This window comes from Zootoca vivipara, chromosome 3, assembly GCF_963506605.1.
Source record: "Zootoca vivipara chromosome 3, rZooViv1.1, whole genome shotgun sequence".
Lineage (NCBI taxonomy): Eukaryota > Metazoa > Chordata > Lepidosauria > Squamata > Lacertidae > Zootoca > Zootoca vivipara.
The window spans coordinates 44,924,101-44,946,819 of NC_083278.1; the positions used below are offsets into that span (position 1 = coordinate 44,924,101).

At 41.1% G+C, this 22,719-nt stretch overlaps 1 protein-coding gene across 6 annotated transcripts in view; it reads right to left on the reverse strand.

Annotated features, from left to right (window-relative positions):
* USP45 (ubiquitin specific peptidase 45) overlaps window positions 1–22,719 on the reverse strand; it is a 66,023-nt gene that overhangs the window by 38,898 nt on the left and 4,406 nt on the right. For 5 of the 6 annotated variants that reach the window (XR_004692219.2, XM_035109332.2, XM_035109334.2 and 2 more), the window contains exons 2-8: window positions 14,682–14,791; window positions 13,413–13,582; window positions 12,218–12,321; window positions 10,807–10,907; window positions 2,687–2,838; window positions 1,742–1,837; window positions 863–993 (exon numbers count right to left, since the gene is read on the reverse strand). Coding sequence is in view for 5 of the 6 variants with exons in the window: in XM_035109332.2 (XP_034965223.2) it covers window positions 863–993; window positions 1,742–1,837; window positions 2,687–2,838; window positions 10,807–10,907; window positions 12,218–12,321; window positions 13,413–13,582; window positions 14,682–14,781 (854 nt within the window). In the remaining variant the exon portion in view is untranslated. The remainder of the gene's footprint in view (window positions 1–862; window positions 994–1,741; window positions 1,838–2,686; window positions 2,839–10,806; window positions 10,908–12,217; window positions 12,322–13,412; window positions 13,583–14,681; window positions 14,792–22,719) is intronic. The other variant, XM_035109333.2, reaches the window with a different exon arrangement.

Consider the following 22,719-nt stretch of genomic DNA (forward strand, 5'->3'; position numbering starts at 1 on the left):
TGTATAGGAGTGTGTAGCTGATGTCTTAAACGATATGAAGTGACACATATACTAAGTGGTGGTGTTTTTTCATCTGAACCATCTGTGGTTATCCAGAAAAAGAACCAAGACAAGACAAGCTCCTCTTTTGCCCACTATGTGACCTTTTCCTTTTCTTACAAACTACTGGCTTTTCTAAGCTCCAAATTACAAGACACCATAGTTATCGCTACATTATTGCTATTAAACAAAATGTTACCCAGCAATAGGAAAGCACAAGTTTTGTTTTTTTTAAAAAACACCGTTAACTGCATTTTTGGAGCCCACCAAGCAGAAACAAAGCTCCACTTTCTAATTCAGCTGAAAATCTACTCAATAGCAAGGAGTACTGCCATAATACCTGGCTTCACAATTTCTTCCACTGATAAAATTACCCAGCCGTAACAAATAAAAGAATTATTTATGTCCTCTTAGTACATAAATGTTGTGTGAGCCACTAAGTCTCTAGATAAGTCAAAAGTCTGCATCCCTAATATTCAGAATAGTGGAAAACAAACAGAAGGGCCCTGTAGCTATGCACACAATCTGTCTTAGCAAAACGTCTGACAGCTGCAACACTAACAAAATTAACAGTGGATGAATTAGTACCAGACGCAGAACAGTTGCTATGGAAAGAATCATCAATTTCTTTCTTTTTTCCTCAATAACCTAACTGTTAAGAGGGGGAAACTCATATAAAAATCATTGCCGTTTTATTTCAACATGATACGCCATAATAAATTTCTGATCAAAATAAAAAGGATTATGTTAGGCAAAGCATTTCAATTTTAACGTGTGGATTCCATGCATGTGAAACATGCTACCAACGTGAAGTTGCTCTTACTTTAGACAGAGCTGGCTGAAAAGAACTTTGGGAGAAAGAGGCCCTTTTCCAGTTTCTTTCATGCTGTGAAGGAACAGGAACATCGCTGAAGTCAGTGGCCCAGGACTTGAGAGGTTCACTACCAAAGGTTCCTTTGGGATCAAAATAAATATCAGACTTTAATTCACAATACTTCCTCTTAATTTATAAATGTAAGCTAAACAGTTGATGGGAATCCTAAACCTCTCAAGGTTGGCGCTTCACGTGTAAATAAAAACAATTTGTAGAATCCTATATTTGGCGCTGTGGTCTAAACCACAGAGTCCAGGGCTTGCTGATCAGAAAGTCAGTGGTTCGAATCCCTGCGACGGAGTGAGCTCCCATTGTTCGGTCCCAGCTTCTGCCCACCTAGCAGTTCGAAAGCACATCAAAGTGCAAGTAGATAAATAGGTACCACTACGGCGGGAAGGTAAACAGTGTTTACGTGTGCTGCTCTGGTTTTGCCAGAAGTGGCTTTGTCATGCTGGCCACATGACCCGGAAGCTGTACACCGGCTCCCTCGGCCAGTAAAGCGAGATGAGCGCTGCAACCCCAGAGTTGTTCACGACTGGACCTAACAGTCAGGGGTGCCTTTACCTTTACCTATATTTAGGTAAAAAAATCCCCATCGCAGGGATTCGAACCGCCGACCTTCTGATCGGCAAGCCCTAGGCTCTGTTTTAACCCACAGCGCCACCCGCGTCCCTCCAGAGGCATATATAGTGAACAATGAATAAATATTAAATTGGGCAAGAATATATTCACCATTATCATTTTTCAATGTCCAGTCAATGGACATATTCCCAAAGGAGGGTCCTCTGAATATTTCACACAAAGCAGAGTCTTTCACTAAATGCTTACCAGTTGAGATGCAGGACTCTGACCAATTTTAAGCTTTGTCCCCTTTTCTTTAACTTCACACATTAGTTCATTTAACAAGTGTGTCTGTGTCATGTTCTAAAGAAAAAAGGAAGGAAAAGGTTATAGATGACATTTATTTGTTAACTGGACTACTCTAACAAATTATTATTGAAAGTGAATTTATACTGTGGCAGGCATAATTCTCCTCAATGGCAGTATAATAATCACAATCCAAAGAGCTCCTTTAGAACATATGTCCAGCGAGGCTTCTGACCATTTCTTTAATGTGCATCTGCCTATGCCACATCACAAACTGCTTTCGAGATTCCCTCAAGTTTCACAAGTTCCAAGTTCTGCAAACTGCCATTTTAAAAATACATACTTCAAATTCCAACTGGTCACACAGTTAGCAGCAACAACACTCCCCGAACTGAGAGAAAAGCTGCTTGTACACTATCTGCTCAGTCCAAAATTATCATAGTTTTTTCACTCAACAAATCAATCAGCTAGATAACATGTTTAGATCAATGTTTCTCCTTATTCTTCCTCCATTCCATTTAGGAGATCATTTATTTTGACTTTTAAGAGCAGCACAACTCCAGCAATAGTAGATCACCTTTGTGCTACAGTTTAATGAAGGCTGGTCCTTGCACTTCTCCTCTCCCACTACCCCTTGAAATGCAACTACTACAAGAATAAAGGTATTGATATATTGCTAAGTAATATAAAATAATTGAAAATGTAGCCCAGCATCAGGTGAAAGTTCAGAAAACAAGATGGAGCTGTCCTAGGTAGCCAGTGCTGCAGAAGGCGGCTAACAGGCAAATTCATTACCAGATTTTTATCAGCATGTTTCGGAATCAAAGACAAAAATAAGTGCAATCTGCAGCCTTAATGAAATATATAGGTGTACTTCAGAATACGGTGGTGCATCTTAATTCTTACCTGCATGACAGCATTAAAGAAGCAGGTGTTCCCTAGGTTATTAATGCCTTTAACTGGAACTGATGCCCAACTAGAGCTGATGCCTTTGCCCTTTAATATGTCACTTGCTTCATTGTTTTCTTCATGTAACCATATTATTTTTGATGATGAACCTTTAATAGAAAAGAGATAGCAGTAACAACTATGGGTAGAAAGTTGCTGTGTGTTATGAAACAGATATAAAAGACAAAGCAGTGAAGACTTATCCACAGATGCTTGATCAATAAAACCTTAAGGATCTTGGTGTTATTCTAATAAGGTATTTGAACACACTTTTTATGAGTTTGGGATCAGCTAGCACATGTACAATCACATGTGCCGAATACCATGTTTGTACTCTTGACATAGGAAGGTTTGCTAGTCAGAAACCTACTGTCCTGTCATATTAGATGCTCACAAACTCATAAAAGAGTGTAAGCAATGTGTTCAAACTACAGAAAATATCCAAACTTTCAGCATTGCAGAGAGTTGACTATATGTCCCTGGGGTTCCCTTCCAACTCTACAGTTGTATGCTTCTATGAAGCACATGTTCATGGGAATTTCTGACTCCCTTTTCTTTAACAGAAGTCTAAAACTTTCCCCGAAGGACCAGATTAGAGATACCTTAACTTTGTTTTAATCTTTGATGTAATTTTGCTGTTATCTTTTGTGGTACATCCCCTGGGCTTTGCTGGAGCAATGTGATAGATAGATGATAGATGAAAGATAGATAAGATGATAGATAGATGATAGATATCCATTTTGAAAGCAGCTTAAGGTATGATATGGAATCATCCGTTAAAAGAAAAAAAAATCAAAATTTGGCAGATGGATGGAAAGGGATGGATATCATGTTTTCCCCATAACATACTTGCACTGTTGTCTGCCCACCACAGTTCACCATGTGACACAGACTTGTTAATTTAGAACAAGATGAAGCGACTGCTTGCTATTTGCCTTAAACCTTTAAAATCCAATATATTTAAACAAACTGTAATATAAATAATGTGCTACCAGTACGGCGTCCTTGTATTTCCCTATTTGCCTTATTGCTTAAATATATACGGGGCAGTGAAGTTAGACAGCCATTAACTTGTAGCCTAGAGGTAATAGGAATACTTGAGACACAGTATTTAGCCTAGATTTCTACTAGCAACTTTCATATTGTCATGGCTGCTGTACTAAATATGAACATTACTGACATCTGCAACATTCCAAGTATTGATTAACAATGCATGTCAATGTGAACAAGTTATGGACTTAATGGATGCCAAGAGCTGCAGTGCTGCAATCTACATTTTGACATATGAATTCATATATTTGCCCTAATGAGTTACATACTGAGGACTCATTAAGTGTTCTTGAGAAATAACTAAACAGACCTATTTACATTAACATAACTCTCATACTGAAAGATTTCTCTATGCATTATCCTTAGATACTTACATCCTCTGTCGAAAAATAGGGAGGTGGTTGGGGAGGGTGGGGGGACTATAATTAAATAATGAAAGAAACCAAATATGATTAAATATTCCTATTATAGCTGACATAAGATGGTTGGAATGATTTCCCTGCCTTCCAGTCAAAGCACTTTTTTTTTTTATAAAAATTATGCCTGGGTTTGCAAAAGATGCAATTTCATTTTTGACACCACCCCCACTGCCTGATGCTCGTAATGAGGCAGTTCATATAGAATACACCCAAGTTCACTAATAGAGGCCAGTAAAAAGCAAACAAGACACGGCAGGAGATTCAGGAGCTGCTTTGCTGAGCTAGTTCTCTTTGTATAAGAGAGAGAGAGAGAGAGAGAGAGAGAGAGAGAGAGAGAGAGAGAGAGAGAGAGAGAGAGATGAATCAACTACATATTCAATATATTAGTGGAAACATACTTGTGCTGCACTTCATACAACTGTGTGTGCCGTTTTCTGCATGGATCAGCTGTGTGATCAAGTTCCCCATAAGGAACTTGGTGATGCAGCCGATCCTGCTGTGTCTCTAAGATCAGAAACCTGAGGGGTGCATTCTCCAAATGGTGCACCCATAAAAACCTCATTCACAATGCAAGTCTCTAAAATCTCCAGTGGCATAAAACTTATACAACACGTTTATTAATTACAGTTGTATCTCACCTAAATAAGCACACAGAGTGCGAACAAGACTGAGTGTATTGGGGGGGGGGAGCTCATTTAATTTCACTGCACACAGGTGGTGCAGTGACAATAAAGGTTTATATATTATTATTATAAAGCTCAACAGAGCACACATGGCGCCCTGCCCCCACCCCTGGCAAATGTTATCCTCACAACAATTATGTGAAAGAAAGTTAGGCTGGAAGATAAACCCACTGGGCTTTATCACTAACCAGAGATTTGAACCCTGGATGTGTCTGTCTAAACCCAGCATCTATCCGCTGCCTTATACTGGCTCTTTTCTTTTAAAAGTAAATTAAAGTAGAAAGAATTTTTGCCAAAGTAAAAAATACATAAACATACTGGTTACTTTTTATTTTTAAAAAAGTCAAAATTGTGTACATAATCTGCATATTGGACTACCACAGTTGTTTTATTTATCCATCGGCATTCACCAACATCTGGGACAACATCTTAAAGTAAACAATGCTCACAAGGCCATCTGGACAAAACTGCAGGCAAAAATTAGAGCAGAAGCATATGGAAAAGCAGATTTTTCTCTCCCCTTCAGCAGTGCAGGATGACAAATGTCAAACCTAGATCTGTCCACGCTTCACTGTGCTATGCTTTGCAGCACCACCTGGCTCTCCTTGTACAGCCACCAAATATGGACAGCACTGCCACAGAGGACCATATCTGGAGGGCAAACTCAATAAAAGCATTTCATTTCATGGTTAAATGACAGCTTCACACAAGTAGCAAGGTTCTGTTTACTGAATCTCAAATGTGAATCATTCAGCGGGGGGGGGGGGAGATAATAAAACAAAACCCACCACAAAAAACAATGACTATGAACAGGACAGCTTTGTTACTAAGAGATGAATACTCATGTAATTATAAAATGCAGGAAGCCATAATTACACATCCAAACAGCACATTAGCTTAGCAATTATCAAGAAACTAGAAATATAAAGAAAAGGTGTTTTGTCAGTTCTTAAAATCCAATCCATAATCCAGACTGAAATCCTAAGCACACTTAACTGAATTCACTGAACATAGTGGGAATTAATTCTGAGTAAACATGCTTAGGCATAGCTGTCAAGTTTCCCCTTTTCTCACGAGGAAGCCTATTCAGCATAAGGGAATTTCCCTTTAAAAAGGGGGAGAACTTGACAGCTATGTGCATAGGCTTCCACTGCCATTTAAGGTGTTAGTTCAACTGCCCTGAGAAATGAAATCTACATACTTTGGCTTAGCTGATCTTCACCTGAAATAAAATAAAAAAATTCCTTCAGTAGCACCTTAAAGACCAACTAAGTTTATATTTTGGTATGAGCTTTCGTGTGCATGCACAAAGCTCATACCAAAATATAAACTTAGTTGGTCTTTAAGGTGCTACTGAAGGAATTTTTTTATTTTGCTTCGACTCAGACAAACACGGCTACCTACCTGTAACTTCACCTGAAATATTTTGCTTTTAACAGATGTGAGAAGTATTTACATGTTCATTGGCAATTTGAACTCCAGAGAATTCTTAAATCTGGCTGCTCAAGTCCTCTGACCAAAGAATTCTGTTCCTTGGACCATTTTATAAACCTCTTTAACATTCAGAGAGGGTTATATCCAGCACAGCATTCAGTTAAGGCCACACAGGCACTGAAAGTTCTCAACTTCCTCCTCCTCACTGCAGACCCTGATGTGCATCCTAAAGGTAGTGGACCCTTAAGAAGTGTTTGGGAAGCGAAATCCCAGACTGTGGGGGATTTGGAGGAAGTTAGGCATAGGCAGCCATTTGAATAATGTCCCCAGTGAGTTCAATGTGATCTACCCTGCCTCAGGAAACTTTGTAATGAAGTTATATTCTTTTTAAACATTTCAGTCTTACAGTGTAGGTTTTTAGTTAGAAAAGCCACAGATCTACTGCAACTATCTATGTTTACAGCATACAGTATTCACTTCACAGACATACAAGACTACCGGTAGCAGGACTTCTGCATCAATTTGCTTTAACCATGTTTCTTAGAAGAACTCTGTCTTCTGTATACACATTTCCCATATTCTTCCTGAAACAATAATTTAACAGGATGGGCAGATGGTATAAAAGTAAAAAGAAAACAAATGTTCACTGTTTTTCTTTTATCAGGGGATGATGATGTTGTTGTTGTTGTTGTTGTTGTTGTTGTTGTTGTTGTTGTTGTTGTTGTTTTCCATTAAGTAAAAAGGGGGGGGGAGAGATCAGGGATCATGTTTCAAGGTCAATGCTTCTCTCTAATGAATATTCCTCAGGAATAAAAAGCAAGGTTAATAGCTTTCTTTCCTTTTAGCACATTCACACAATGCTGTATTATAAACATATTGCCATTCTATCACAAAAAATTAAAAACTGAATCAGCAGTTTCCCCCCCCCAATACTATGAAAAGGTTAAGATGTTCTAATTTAAATGAGAAAAATCAAGTGAATGCTCCATTCTTAAATGATTGATAAGACTATTGTGCCATATTTTCCATACTATACTATAACACCACTGCATCAAAGAATTAAAATGGCAATTTATTTATAGGGCAATGACAGAATAAATGGGTATTGCTCAATTTCATGATTTGGTCTTCAGGAGACAAGTGAAAACCATTCCATCATACAGAACCTTTATATTTTAAGTTGAAGATTTATTTTTAATTCCTTGCCTGTGCTTCTCTTTTTAATTGTATTGGTATGCCATGATTTTTATAGATTTTGGCCACAATCCACATCTGAATTAAGTGTGCTTAAACCCAATGATTAAGTCTTCTTGGATTATAGTGTTTATTAGTTGTTTTGTTTTAAATCATGCACTTCATTTTAAACTAATCCAAGATTTTTTCACTGTGGAGTGGTGTAACACATTTAAACAATAAAAAAATGAGATTTGAAATGGTTTCATCAAAATGTTTTGCTAAGAGAACATGGGGCTGAAATCCCCTGATTTTAATGGATTTACTCTGATCAAATCTGCATTCAACCCTATTTTCTCACCCAAATACATTATATTCTAATAAAGCACGGGATCCACCTAGCCAGTCCTGTCAGTGGAAGCCCTGCGCAAGGACTTCCGCTTGCACAACAAGGCTTTCCTCCCTCTCCCTGCCTGCACACCTCCCAGCCACCCAAAATTGGCTCTAGGAGAATTAAGAAAATACTCAAAACAGCATGGAAGTGATCGTTCCATCTGGCTAGCAGCAATGTTTGTGCACACAGAACAACCGGAAGACCGCAATATTGAATTCCACCCACTTAGTTCAGGATTCTGTTTCCAACTCTGGCAAATTCACAAACAGAACATGATGGAAATGATAATTTATTTGCCCAGAACACCTTTAAAAGACTTAAATTACATCCGCAATAAAATAAAAATAAATAGGAGCCTCCAGAGTGCATTGCAATAGCATCATCAATATTTTATAATGTTCTCCTTCTGCAGAATATTATCAGACCCGTTCTCAAGGGAGATATTTGGAACAGTAACATGTTTCTGGATCAGTTAAGCAAAAAAAAAAATAGATAGCTATTATAACTATTTCCCATCAATTTCTCTAAGTGCCTGATTAGATATAACCTGAACAGAACTCTTCCTAGAATGTTTTAGACTTAGTGTTTGTGCACACACACCCCTCCTTCTATTTCTCACCTCAACAGAGAAAATAATAAATAAGCTGGATATCCTATGTTTCTTTGAACACTGGACTACAAAAAACAACAACCACTCGTCAGACTATTTATTAGCATTATCTACTTCTATTGAGATACACTGCCCAAAAAGTCAAGAGCTTATATAAATCTACATACAGAGGTTATATAAATCTACAAAGCTTAATTATACATAGTTTGCAAAAATGCTGTTTATAAAAAATGTACACCACTTAGCAAAAATCTTCAAGTGGTTTACAGTAAGTTATAGAAATATTCAATATATTAGTGAAAAAACCAGCACATTTTTAAACAGTAATTAACACTCAGTGTCAATGTTATGAATCTCAAAACATCAAGCTGCATTGCAAATTTTACAGAAACTCTGCCACAAGCAATGAACGCAAGTACAACATAAATAAAAATGGTCTTCCTGCTCCCATAAACTGAAAGAAAAGATGCAGAGAGAATAATCTGTTTAAGCTTTGTTTCCAGTGATCAAGCACGCCCTTGTTTCTAATTTTCCCCCATTCCTAGAAAAGTCTGGCATTCAAACTGTAGCAGCTCAGCATGGTTCCTGTGTGTTACATGTGCACTGGGTTCATGTGAAATTCACAAGTGTACCATCACAACAATAATGCACCTGCTTTACTGGCAAATAAAACATAATGGCCTGCTAACCTTTTCCACAAAACTAGGTTCTGCTGAGTGGTTTACAAAGCCCTTGCTTTATTCTTCCATGTTGTGCCACACATGCCCTTTTAACCAAACAGATTACTTTTTAAAAGTCAGGGCAGGGAATTGGAGGATGGAGAAAGGAGAGAAAACAACATATTGTTGGATATGGTAAACCACTAGATTGTGGTTGAAATCCACACAGCTGCAAGCATTCTTTTGGGAAACCCCACACTTGGGCTTATCTCAATTGCTTAATGTAATTCCCTGGGTCAGTCATGTAGAAGTAATGTAATTTGCACATTTCTGCAGCTAAAGTTTAATCTTTACGAACTGCCAAGTGGAAAGACAGGATCCTGCTGCCAGTCTCGTCCTTTGCATCCACACCAATCACAAGCATTTTGCTTTTGTCATTCCTCAAAATGTACCCAACAGGATATCTGTGTTCTCAACACCCCCACCCCAATATTTTTGCCTTCCCTTCAAATGAATTCTCAGTTAAACTGAAACAGGACAAAGTTGCCATGCCCAAGTTCTCATATTCTTGTTGGGTACATGGTATTTAGAAAAAAATTCCATGTAATAAAGGTGGCAAACTCATTTTTCAACACACTATTATATAGCTTATGTTTATAGAAGACCGGTGCTGTTTGAACCACAAAGACAGCAATTTTTCTTCCCAGGGGAAAAAAGGCTATTTTCATGGGCCTTTTGTTATCATCCTTTATGTACAAGGCTCTTCTAAGTAGTAAGAGAAACACCTCTTCTAAGATGAAACCTTGCAATACATATGCAACACACCAAAAAAAGTACGCATTCGGTTTAAAAGCTATAGTAAGTTACTTAGGCACATAACTTGCTTATGTATATCCTGTACCTCTTCCTTCATTACAGAATAACCTCTCAAACCTCAATACAACTAGATGTCAGGGTTTTCTAGACAGATGATGAAATGCAAAGCCTGGCACCTCTCTTTTGCAGGTGAACTACTGATGTGTTCTGTAGAGTTGTCATTGAGATAGCCCTCATACATACATACATACATACATACATACATACATACATACATACATAATTTTATTTGTCTACTGCCTTTCCATAGTTAAAACTATGCTCAAGGCAGCTGACAACATGTAAAAAAAATACACAATCACAAACTTAACAAAAGTAATCATAAACAGTAAATAAAGCAAAAAAAATACAAACTGAAAAATTTCCACATAAATCATATTAAGATCTCAGATAGATACAAAAAAGTAATAGCAGTAACAGCAATTCCCCCCCCCCAACAAATCCTCCCTGAGCAATTCCCTAGCCCAAGAGTCTATTCAGCAGCCATAGCTTTTGTAGCTGGAGTCAGCCAGGGCCCCACCCTCCCAGGCCAGGTGGGAAAAGGCCTGGAAGGCAGGGAGCAGGTCTTCCAGGACTCACAGCCAAGATGGTCTCTTAAGAATCCCTACTAATTTAGGGGCATTACTTCAGTCATTTGCTTGGTGCATGACTGTAATGTTGTGGGCCACACGGGACTCTTAAAGGACCTGCTGGACGTGTGAGCCTCATGTTTAATTCCTCAAAAATAAAAAGATGCATATCAGCTTCGGCCCCATATAACTTTTATTAACACAAACTTACTTGATTCATTTCTAGTAACATGTCTTTGGAGGAAGTCAACTATCTGTGCCAAAGCCTTCTTGTTACAGTGTGTTGATAGCTCTTCATTACATTCATAACACCTAGAAGAAGGATTTAAAATGTTGTCATAACGATTCTCCAGGGAAATCATAAATTCTTATGACTTTATACGAGGTCATAAAACATTGTGATTCCTTATTTCAGGTAATGTCTATATACAGGCTGCATGTTACAACTACTATAAACAACATATTCAATTTGGGACCTGAACCAAGCAAATTCCCCACCACCAGCATCACCTACTGATTTTGGTGGTGGCAGCAACAAAAAGAGACTGTGTAGCCACAATGCTAGAGTCAGCATACTACAGTGCCTGGATGGGGATGCAAACAGTCCCCTCTCCAATAACAGGGAAGGCACAGACAGAAAGGGTTAAAACACCCCTGCTCCCAAACATATGATATTTAGTTTGGCCCTCAGTCACAAAGGCTGTCCGAAGCAATATTAGCGCCAATAGAACTTTTGCAGATGAACTGTGATCTTTCACTGGAAAGGAAAGTCCCTCTTAGGTATGAACAGTGTAGATCACTTTGCTACTGTGAATCTGACTGCTTTAAAAAAAGGGGTCATGTATGAGAGAGGGAAACATGGGAGAGACTTTGTCCTTCCACAATTCCACCTCCTCCTCCACCACCAGGTGTAGAGTGAGGGCTGGATCCCATAGCCATTACATATGGAGTAATTATCTTCTCAAACTACTACTGGAACCTCTGTCTGATCCTATTAATCCCTATTAACAGCAGGGGTAACCTTTTTCAGGGGTTGACCTCTGGGAGGTCCAATGTGAAAAGGTGTGGCAATTTCCCTTTTTAAAAGTGACACATTTGGTGGGTCCTCGGGTCACAAAACCCTTTTGGCATCACAGAATCACAACACTGGACCTGCAAGAGTAGCTGGTAAAAATATTGTTATTGTTGTTGCTGCTGTTTTTTCACAAATTTGGGGGGGGGCCGTAGGGCGGTTAAACAAAAAACTGTAATAAAGCAGATGACCCATAGGAGCAGAATTTTTATATATATATTATATATTTTTATACAGTATATATAACCTCTGGGGAGCAGAAGCTACATTTCAGAGTCCACATTAACAAACTTTACATTCTAACAAGTTATTAGTTTGACGTACTAGAATTATTGTTCGCAATAAAACAAAGGATTTTCTTTAAACAGCTTATATTTTCTTTTTGAATAACTAAATAAAAAAAATGTTAGTGCAACTCCAAGAAGAATTTCATGTACAAAAGCAATGAATCATTATATGTATGCATACCTGTATACTACGGGGTGTACAAGTGTATGTCTTCTTTCACAAACACACACAGCTTCCCCTCTCAAAACACAACTTTACTTACCATACGATCCATGTGCTGAGGTTGATTACAATGCAATGAGGCTCTCCTAGTGCATTCTGGAAATGCTTAAGTGAATGCTGGCCTTCTGAGTTTTGACTGCAGCCCTGAATTCATTAATAAAAATGTTAAAGTATAGTTATCATAACTACTATGTTCATTAGTAAAATCAGCTATTTTTCTTCTTGTCTTAAGTTTCCGTTCCTGGGCTGACCTGTTGTAGCTTATATGACATTTTTAAGACCTCTGACAAGAACAGCTTCTAAACAACCCAATGCCTAGATAAAGAGTAACATTTTTTGAACAATTACTCTTTATCTAGACATTTACAAGCATTGGGTTATAATAGACACAAAATGGCCAAACAATTTCATTGTTTCAAAACATATGCACTACTCCAATTCTGGCTTTTCTTCAAGGCATCCAGACAAAAAGGCCTAAGGAATAACAAGCTGCTAGGCATACCTAAGCAAGAACTAGTGTTATTGTCCAGATGCCACAAATGAACAGAACTCCAAACACTTACGGTAGTCCTAGACTGATTTCTACTGGTACTTCAGTGGAACTCTACTAAGTCGATGAGCTGCTCTGTATACCTTTGTTAGGGCCCAGAGGGCAGGTTAGAATATCTATATCTATATCCACGTTTCACCAAAACCACTTGACCAATTGCATTCGAATTTTGACACAATGCCGCATTTATGAGAGTAACCCTGTACCGTTTTCAAAGACAGATGTCACACCTGTGCCAGGTAAACCCCAAAAAACCCCGTGTTTCAAAACATACCACTCAGATGAAAATGCATGCTGGGAAAAGAACTAGGTTGCAAACCAGCACCCTCTAGCAGCAGCTACACAGGTACTGCACATATTAAAACTTCCCTCTCAACAGCACCTCGGCTCCCGTTTACATACTAGGCCGAATGGAGGTACTGACTCGCCTGGGTGGGGGGTGGGGGAGAGGAGGGGACAGGATAGGTCAGGACACGGTGGAGCCAGTCACAGGGATGAGCCGGGGGATGGGGGGAAGAGGGGGCGTGATACGTCATGGGTCGGGACAGGGTGGGGGGAAGAGGGGACGGGATACGTCATGGGTCGGGACAGGGTTGGGGGAATCACACAGATGAGCCACAGCAACACGTGGCAGGGCCAGCTAGTATATATATAAATTTATCTTTAAAGTCACATATTTATTTACCTGAGTACCACATTTGAGGCACAGCCATATGTCAGAAGGCATTACTGGCTCACCGTCACATATTCTTCTTTCTTTTAAGCACTCTGAACATATTGACCAGACATTTTGAGCTACTGCTCTCTTCACATTATGCACATCCACTGCCTGGCTTACATGCTGGCATGTCAGACCTATAGAAGTAGGAGGGAAAAGATGAAAATTGTTTTATTGTTGTAGCAGATATCTGGCAAGAAAACATTTTTGTAAATTTGGAAGGGGGAGAAATCACGTAACCATGAGACTGCCATTAATGGCTTCTCAAAGACTATAAATGCACACCCCATCCCCTTCAAAGTATCATTTTGCTATGTCTTGATGGCATGCTTTTACTGCTGTTTAAGTGGGTTTGCTTCATAGGTTACTGTGAGGTTTTGCTCTTTTTTGTTATGCCATGGTTCGCGCTTTTAAGTTTTGTGAGACCCTTGGAGACTTTTTATATGTCAGGTGACTAATAAATTAAATAACAATTAGCAGTAACAGTGGTCATGTATGAAATTTCAGCCACTGCATGAACCAACAAGATTTCTGCACTTTCCCCTCCATTGTGCAAATCAGATAAACCTATTCTGTCTGTCTTTTCCTCCTCCTCTCTCTTCCAAGCTTTTTAGTAGTATTGTCACTGCTATTCTTACTTCCCTTCTCATTTCCACCATAAAAAGATGCAGTTCTACAAACATGTAAATTCCTGAAATAAGAGTACTCAAAGGATAATATCATTTCATAAATCATCAGGCCATAGATATTTCAACTGCAAGCAACTGTTGGAAGTCTACTAATTAAACTAGGAACCCCCAGTTCCATGGACTGTATTTCTACAGCAAGTTTTTAAACTGTATTTTAAATTGTTGAAACCCACCCTGGAACATTAGGGTGAAGGATGAGTTAATAATAATAGAAACAATATGGACAATGCTTTCCTTTCCTTGAGGACCATGGGCTGAGTCACTCCAATCACTAACACTTAGTAGTTGCTCAGCAATCACCTAAAATCAGGCATATTGCCTCCTTGTCTGTGGCAAGACAGCTGCATGTAAGCACTAACAGGATCAAGCTTTTAGCATTAATATGGATTGCTGGAGTGGAGGTGTGCTAAAAGCCTTTCTTGATACGTGTTGGTGTCTCCACATTATCTGTTCATCATAGTCAGGAACCAGACGATGCAGGAAATACAAATTATTACTACCCACAAGATTGTGTCAATTGATTCTGACCATTAGATGGCTTTGTTACCTGTGATATCATCTGAAGAATCATCATCTTGATGCTGACTTGACTTTGTGTGTGACTTGGTTTTGACAGGGATAGCCCTTGATGGATCTTTTACCCGCATCTGTTATCTGCTGGAAAAGAAATGAAGAAATATGTATTGCTAATACGGATAGTTTGGCTGCCATAAAGAACTCTGAAAATTCTGCATTATGTTGACAAAGAAATGCAATAAGCAGCCCCACTCTCAAATAAATGGCCTGGAGAAGTCCCAGCAGCAATTATCCCCACTGCCTTAATTGGCAGTGACTCTCAACTTATGTGCAATGAAACTGGAGCTTGCAAAAATTAGTGGAAAGGGGCTACATTTTTAAAAAGTAAGTTTGACTATAACTCTGGCTCCTTTTAGTATAACTCTGCATAATGCAGACCCCAATTAAAAACCCCTGGACTTTTCATTGGAGACATGAATGCCTTACAACTACCCTATTGGTACTTGCTACTGTGACATTTCTCCCCCAGGATTTGTGTATTTTTTTATACCTTACATTTTATGCCATCCTGCTTCCAAGGACCACAGGGAATTCCCATCCATTTTATCCTCAAAACAAACCTGAGAGGAAAACAAGCCTGAGTGACAATAGCCCAAAGGCATTCAGTGAGCTCCATGGCCAACCAGTTATCCCCAGGCCAAGGCCAATGCTCTCCTCAGAGCTAGAACACTGGTTACTTCCACTGTATTAAAAGCAATTTTAATAAAAGAAAATGCTTAAAGCTTTATCTGTTTTATACAGCAGTGACTGCCTGATCAATACTTAACCTCATGATAATTATAGGATAAGACTTGGTTTTACATGTGGTCAAAAAGCATGGATGATAGGTCTTGCTTCCTCCCATTTTCTAAGAATGACATGTTTACAGATGCCTTACATTTTCACATGAGCTATACGCAGATGTGTTTCGTAACTACCTGTGGCATTTTAGATGTCCAGAGCTAGATCAACTGTCACCCAATTACAGTCAGGACCGTATTCGTCATGACTAGCAACTGGACAATGTCATCAATCAGCAGATAAGATGTTTCAGCACAGTGACAGCTCTGAAAGCCTTTCAAAGCATACAAGCACTTAATGCCTCCTGGAGCAGTAAAAGAACCAGAACTACAGGCTGGTAGTAGCAGAAACGCTGTTTCCATCCCCAAATGTCATTTGAAATTCTCAAAGTGTCATAACCATGATATTCCGTGCCATAGGCACATCCCACCTACAACATTACTGTGGGTGGGGGGTGCCAGAATATTACTGCTCTTTTCCATGGGGTTCTGCGGGGATCCATCAATGGCACCCTCTTCTCATATGACAGATACATAGCTAAGCTATCACAGAAGGGTCATGTAGAAACTCAAAAGCAGGGGAGACAAGACTCACACAGAGAACAGCAGTAGTCTCCCAACACCACCTTCTGAAGCCTCCCAGTGAGGCATGAGTAATGGTACAGCTAATACAGCCCATTCTCACTTATTATGTCCAGAAGGATACCAGTCTGGATCAGAATCCCCCTCTCAGCACAGGGGATCAATCATGAAAACACAGGGAGCCTTCATCTCAAAAGATATCACAACCTATTTCAGTTCATCCATAGAGCTGGCCTGCCTTTTTCTCCTCTGTTTTTTTGTAGGAATGGGAAGTTAGGCTTTAAATCAGGCATAGGCAAACTTGGCCCTCCAGATGTTTTGGGACTACAACTCCCATGATCCCTAGCTAACAGGACCAGTGGTCAGGGATGATGGGAATTGTAGTCCCAAAACATCTGGAGGGCCGAGTTTGCCTATGCCTGCTTTAAATCCACAACTCCACTGTATCTAGAGAAGCTTTTTCAATAGAGGCCTTGCTACTGCTTCTTTTGAAGAGGATGTAACTGAACCTTCCCTGAAGGAAGCTTCCATGACATTGACAATACAGACCTCACTGACTCCAATCATCACTAACTATGATGCATATGGATTGAACAGACAATGCACTGGCATGGACAGAATCCAGCACCCTGTCCACATTCTTAGGTCTCAACAATCAAAATTAATCCAAAGAACTCCCAAGTTTCTGGATGCCTAAAATTATGGAAGACTACTGTAGCTCAGACTTTAATCCATATGTGACTGGCCCTTATGGTGAGACACAAACTACCAGCTCCAATATCTACCTAAGCAGCCAAGGCCCTGGACCAACCCTGCTCACCCATGGATCTTCCTGGACAGGAATAAGAATAAGAAGGCTTCTTGTTCCAGTTAAGACTAAGCAACGCAGTCTTTCTGAGATTTAGAATGCTCCTGTATCCTTTAGTTGTCGTTAACTCCAGATTGCTGGCTTCTCTACTTCAAATCCTTAGTGCAACTCCAGGCTCACCACTGCCTACAGCTCAGCCCTGATAGCTATAGACGTTGAATCTGAGTCCAAGTAATTTTATCCACAAAGCTCTAAGGGACCCAGAGTTTGTTGAATTTACCATAGTAAGCAACTGATATTTCCAATTTCTCGGCAAGAAAATTGGCAGACTGCAACAGGCCCTTAACCATTTGGGAAAGCTCAGCAGGACAAGTCTATTTGGGTGCAATGATGGCAAAAATGAAATCTCTTTACTGTCACCATGGACTAGGCTTTAAAGTAACTTCTAAAGCACCATTCAGATAAGCAGAGGCTTTAAATCCCAAAGAAGCAGCCACAGCCCTCATTTTACAGACACAAATTAGTCATTAGCGGATCAGAATAAATTACCAAATTTCATTGGGTCAGATACTCTTAGAGTAAGCCCATTATTGCCATTGTGGCTATGAAAACCTGAGCACATCTCTTAATTCAGCATACAAATGAAAGTCACTCAAGATAATACTAGGAAAACCTCAACACCTCTTCAGTGATTTAGTCGAAGTCTGTTGGTGATAGATACATCAACAAGTACACCAACAGAAGCATATCCCACATGCCTTTGATGTGGACAATACAGGTGGTTACAAGAGACAGGGTCTTTCTCGTAGTGGCATCAAAACTTTGGATTGTCCTTCTTGGATAAATCTGTCATGTTCCGGCTCTTCCTGAATTTAGATGGGTTCTGAAAAGTTATTTTTTTCAAGAAACTGATTTATTCCAGTCCTGCTATTTGATGGTTTTAACTGCAGATTTATAAATAAGTAAGTAGGTTTTACTGGCTGATTCTTGTTTTTATAAGCCATTCATGGCTTCCAAGGTCATTCATGTGTGTCAATACAGTTTGCTTCATCACAAATATTTTTGACAACTCTCTACAGTATTAAACTAAATGTTGAAAAGAAGGGAAATATCTGCATGCTGGCCATCTTTTATGATCCAATTTAGATGCTGCTTCTATGGTCAGAGAACCCAGGAACTTGGAGGTAATGGGTTCTGAAGTGTGGCTCTGGTACAGCCCAAGGGGAAACATATAGTGGTTGACAAGGGAGCAGGATGTCAGGCTGATGGAATGATTAGCACTCTTTCTCAGGAAGCCACTAACTGCCGAGGGTGTAATATTACATCACTTTTTTTCTACATAGCAGGCTGCCCCAGTTTGTTCTTCATGACACATGTCAATCTCAAAGCAAGGACAAGTTGCTCTACATTGGACACTACCAGCAAAACCTGAGACAGATGGTGTGCTGTTACACAACTTAAGGGGAACAAATCTACAGAATACCAGTTTTGCAATATTTCCTGAAGAAATCTGACAAAAGCTTTACAACTCAAGTACATTATCGAGAAGCTTCTCAAGTCAGCAACATATAGCCTACTTATAAGCTGCAGTGCTGTCTTCATTTCGAAGCCAGAAAGAGATACTTAGGAAGCTAAATTACACTGGCACAAATATTCTGAAAAATTTGCCTCAGTACTGCATAGCAGTAACTTTGTACAAGTGTAATTCAGGTGGCTGTATTTAATAGAAGTTGCTTGGTGCATGTTACCTCTTTAGTTCAGTGATAAGGCTGGAAACAATGGAAGATGTCCACCACCCTGCAATCATGAAAGGGTGGCTACTGCTAGAAACAGGGTGTTAGATTTGTTGGGCCTTAGTCTGATCCTGCAAGACATTTCTTATGCTCTAGAGCAGGCACGTCCAACTCCCAAGAGACTGTGATCTACTCCTAGTACAAAAATACAGGAAGTGGTCTACCCATGGAGGGGGTAGAGGCCAAAGTTGTAGATCTTGGGGGGGGGAGCCATGGATGTTTAGCTTTGGGGGGGACACATCGCTCACCTAAAACAATGACACAGTGGTAACGGCAACTACCGCATCAAAACTTGGCGGCAAAAGACAGCCCATTTGATGCAATGGAGGAAAAGAGCAAGGGTGGCGGGGTCTTTCACTCCATTGCTTTTTTCTTCCACTGATAGGGATCCCACAACTGATCACGATCGAGCGTGATCATCCAGGGATCAACCTGTCGATCGATCGTGGTTGACCGGTTGGACATCCCTGCTCCAGAGCATCCAAGAACAAAAAAAAAGTAAAAGCAAGTCAAACAAACGCTCATTAAAACTATATATTTTCGCCTGAAGTGACCAGTACTCAGAGACAATGTAGGTGTTACGGAAAAGAGTGGAAGCAGTACATTTTTTAAATCATTTATATCACTCAGGGTGGCTTGCAACAATAAAAAATTAGAGTAGCACAATAAAAAAACCTAGGATCAAACAAAATGCAATAGAAGCAAATACGACTGATAAAAACCAATTCTTCAAATAAAACATTATTTGCCCAGTAGGACAAAACCCTGCTGAAATAAAAAAACCTGGTGGATTATAGATAGCATGGGATTCCTGCCTGTTCAATTACCAATTCCAGGTGCCATGACCTGTTTTATTTGGGGGGGGGGGTTGCTCACTACAGTTTATGTCCCCGGTGTACTATGTGCATTTTGCCATAAGCTTTGAAGTTATGTTGAAAGGGTGCTGAAACTGCACACCAACAAATTTTCCTCCCCTTTACTTGGTAACATGAGAAAATTACACATGATCAGGAGGAAGCTTGGTGCACAAGTACATCTGAAAAAAATTCTAGCGGTTTGGGTCTACACAATACAGAGGTTCTACACGATTCCCATGGAAATGAATGAAAAGCCATACAACTGGTGGATGAACTGAACCCTAAAATTCCAAGTTGATGCCACTGCTACAAAGTTGTTTGTGAAGGACTGCAATCTTAATGTCGGTGTGGACAGGGAGGGATGAATTAAGAACCACATTCAACATTATCATGGGCTCTGCCAGCAGGGTGGAAGTGAAGGTAGAGAAATGTTCTGCACCACTCAATAGGTTTCCTGGATCCCTGAATAAACAGGAAGGAGGCATTTAGATACACACAGAAGCATATCTACCTATCTCCCTGGTCATGGCCTAGGATCCTTCAGATCCTGGCACCTACTGGCACACCACAGGAACACCCATTTTTTGCCCTTTTGACATCAGAGGTTGAACCAGAGTGCCAGAAGCACCGACACCATCAGAGCTACAATACCAAATCTTCCTCTTTGAAGCTGGAAAATCAGATTTAACCCGTCCTGGGAGACACCCTCCCTCTAACAATGAACCACATGACGAAGGGCAAGGCACATATGACACAAGGGCCTATTGGTATAACTAGAAGTGACTAGACAGCAAGTCTGATTCTTTTTTAGTTCTTTGCATTTCTGGCCATCTGCCACACTTTAGGAATAAAGTTCACATTTTAACAATGAAGCAAAGGAAAAAATCATTGATATGCACAAACCTATCGGTCAGCTTCTGGGCAACAAACAGGTAAGCATGCAGGTGGAAAACGTATTAAGGCACTCCAATTAGCTTTTACTGAGCCAGTTTCTATAATACATACATATGTAATAATTAGCTATTCCTATCCAGCAGAGGTCCATGATATAGAATACTAAATTCAACAATGAACCAAGCTTTCGAAGCACATTATGGGCAGGCTTCAGCTAAGCAGCCCTGTCAGCAGAAGCCCTGCACAAGAACTTCCACAACACTCCTGAGCAGGTGGGGAACTTGTGGGCCTCCAGATATTGCTGGACTACAATTCCCATTATTTCCTATCATTGGCCATGCTCGCTGGGGCTGATGGAAGTTAGAACAGCATCTGGATAGTCACAGGTTTCCCTACCTGTCCTAGAGTTCTTAATGAATTTTCCTTAAAACATGAACTCCAAGAACTGGGTGCTCCTGCAGGTGAAAACAGTGTTCGAAACTCCCATTGTTCTAGGCGCATTTTGTGACAGGGAATTTAATCAGGCAAGCAGTTTCTGAGCTCAGTACAGTGGTACCTCGGGTTACGAATTTAATTTGTTCCGGAGGTCCATTCTTAACCCAAAACAGTTCTTAACCTGAGGCGTGCTTCTGTTAATGGGGACTCCCACTGCCGCCGCACCGCCTGCACACGATTTCTATTCTTATCCTGGGGCAAAGTTCTTAAACCGAGGTACTACTTCTGGGTGAGTGGAGTTTGTAACCTGAAGTGTTTGTAACCCGAAGTACCACTGTACTGCGCCTAAAATTTCCGATTAAAATTGTAGAGTGGTAGGAAAGGAGGACCCTTTTCTGCCTCCCCACTTCCAGCTACTCTCTGGACTGGAGAAGAGACCCTCTTAAGAAAATAAGGGAGTGGGCGGGCAGGGGAAGGACCCTGTGAAAAATGAACATAATATTTTAACTGCAGTTCATTCATTTTCAGTTTTGTATTCTTGTTATAAAAAAGCGTGCTTAGGCATTCCATTGCTGCGTCCATAACCTAGGTTTAAGGTGCCATTTCGCTCGTAGCCTTCATATCTCAGTTGGGTGGAAAGGGGTAGTCAAATATTCACAAAATATTGTTCTGTGCTATTTGCACTGGCAGTTTGAGGTTTGTTTGTTCACACTTCCTCTTGAGCATTTATTAGAGCTCTGTGTGACTTGGCAACTTGCATAAGTGTGCACCAACAGAAGGCAGCCTCAAGCAAGACAGCTCAGCTTACCTACCGTGTTTCTCATATTATAAGTCATGTCTTATATTAATTTTTTCTTCAAAAAAACACGACATGGCTTATTTTTGAGGGATGTCTTATTTTTTAATAAAGTGCACGCGGGCGCTGTTTGCCGGGCTTGTCAAGCCCAGCAAGGAGCGCCCGCCGATCTTCGGTGACAGGCGGGGATGGGGGGAGAGCGGAGAACGATCTCCGCTTCTCCCCCACCCCCGCCTGTCACACAGCACAGGGCCGAAGATCGGCGGGCGCTGTTTGCCGGGCTTGTCAAGCCCAGCAAACAGCGCCCGCCGATCTTTGGTGACAGGCGGGGGTGGGGGGAGAGCGGAGCACGATCTCCGCTTCCCCCCCACCCCCCCTGTCACACAGGACAGGTCCGAAGATCGGCGGGCGCTGTTTGCCGGGCTTGTCAAGCCCAGCAAGGAGCGCCCGCCGATCTTTGGTGACAGGCGGGGGTGGGGGGAGAGCGGAGAACGATCTCCGCTTCCCCCCCACCCCCGCCTGTCACACAGGACAGGTCCGAAGATCGGCGGGCGCTGTTTGCCGGGCTTGTCAAGCCCAGCAAACAGCGCCCGCCGATCTTCGGTGACAGGCGGGGGTGGGCGGAGAGCGGAGAACGATCTCCGCTTCTCCCCCACCCCCGCCTGTCACACAGCACAGGGCCGAAGATCGGCGGGCGCTGTTTGCCGGGCTTGTCAAGCCCAGCAAGGAGCGCCCGCCGATCTTTGGTGACAGGTGGGGGTGGGGGGAGAGCGGAGAACGATCTCCGCTTCCCCCCCCACCCCCGCCTGTCACACAGGACAGGTCCGAAGGTCGGCGGGCGCTGTTTGCCGGGCTTGTCAAGCCCAGCAAGGAGCGCCCGCCGATCTTTGGTGACAGGCGGGGGTGGGGGGAGAGCGGAGAACGATCTCCGCTTCCCCCCCACCCCCGCCTGTCACACAGGACAGGTCCGAAGATCGGCAGGCGCTGTTTGCCGGGCTTGTCAAGCCCAGCAAACAGCGCCCGCCGATCTTCGGTGACAGGCGGGGGTGGGCGGAGAGCGGAGAA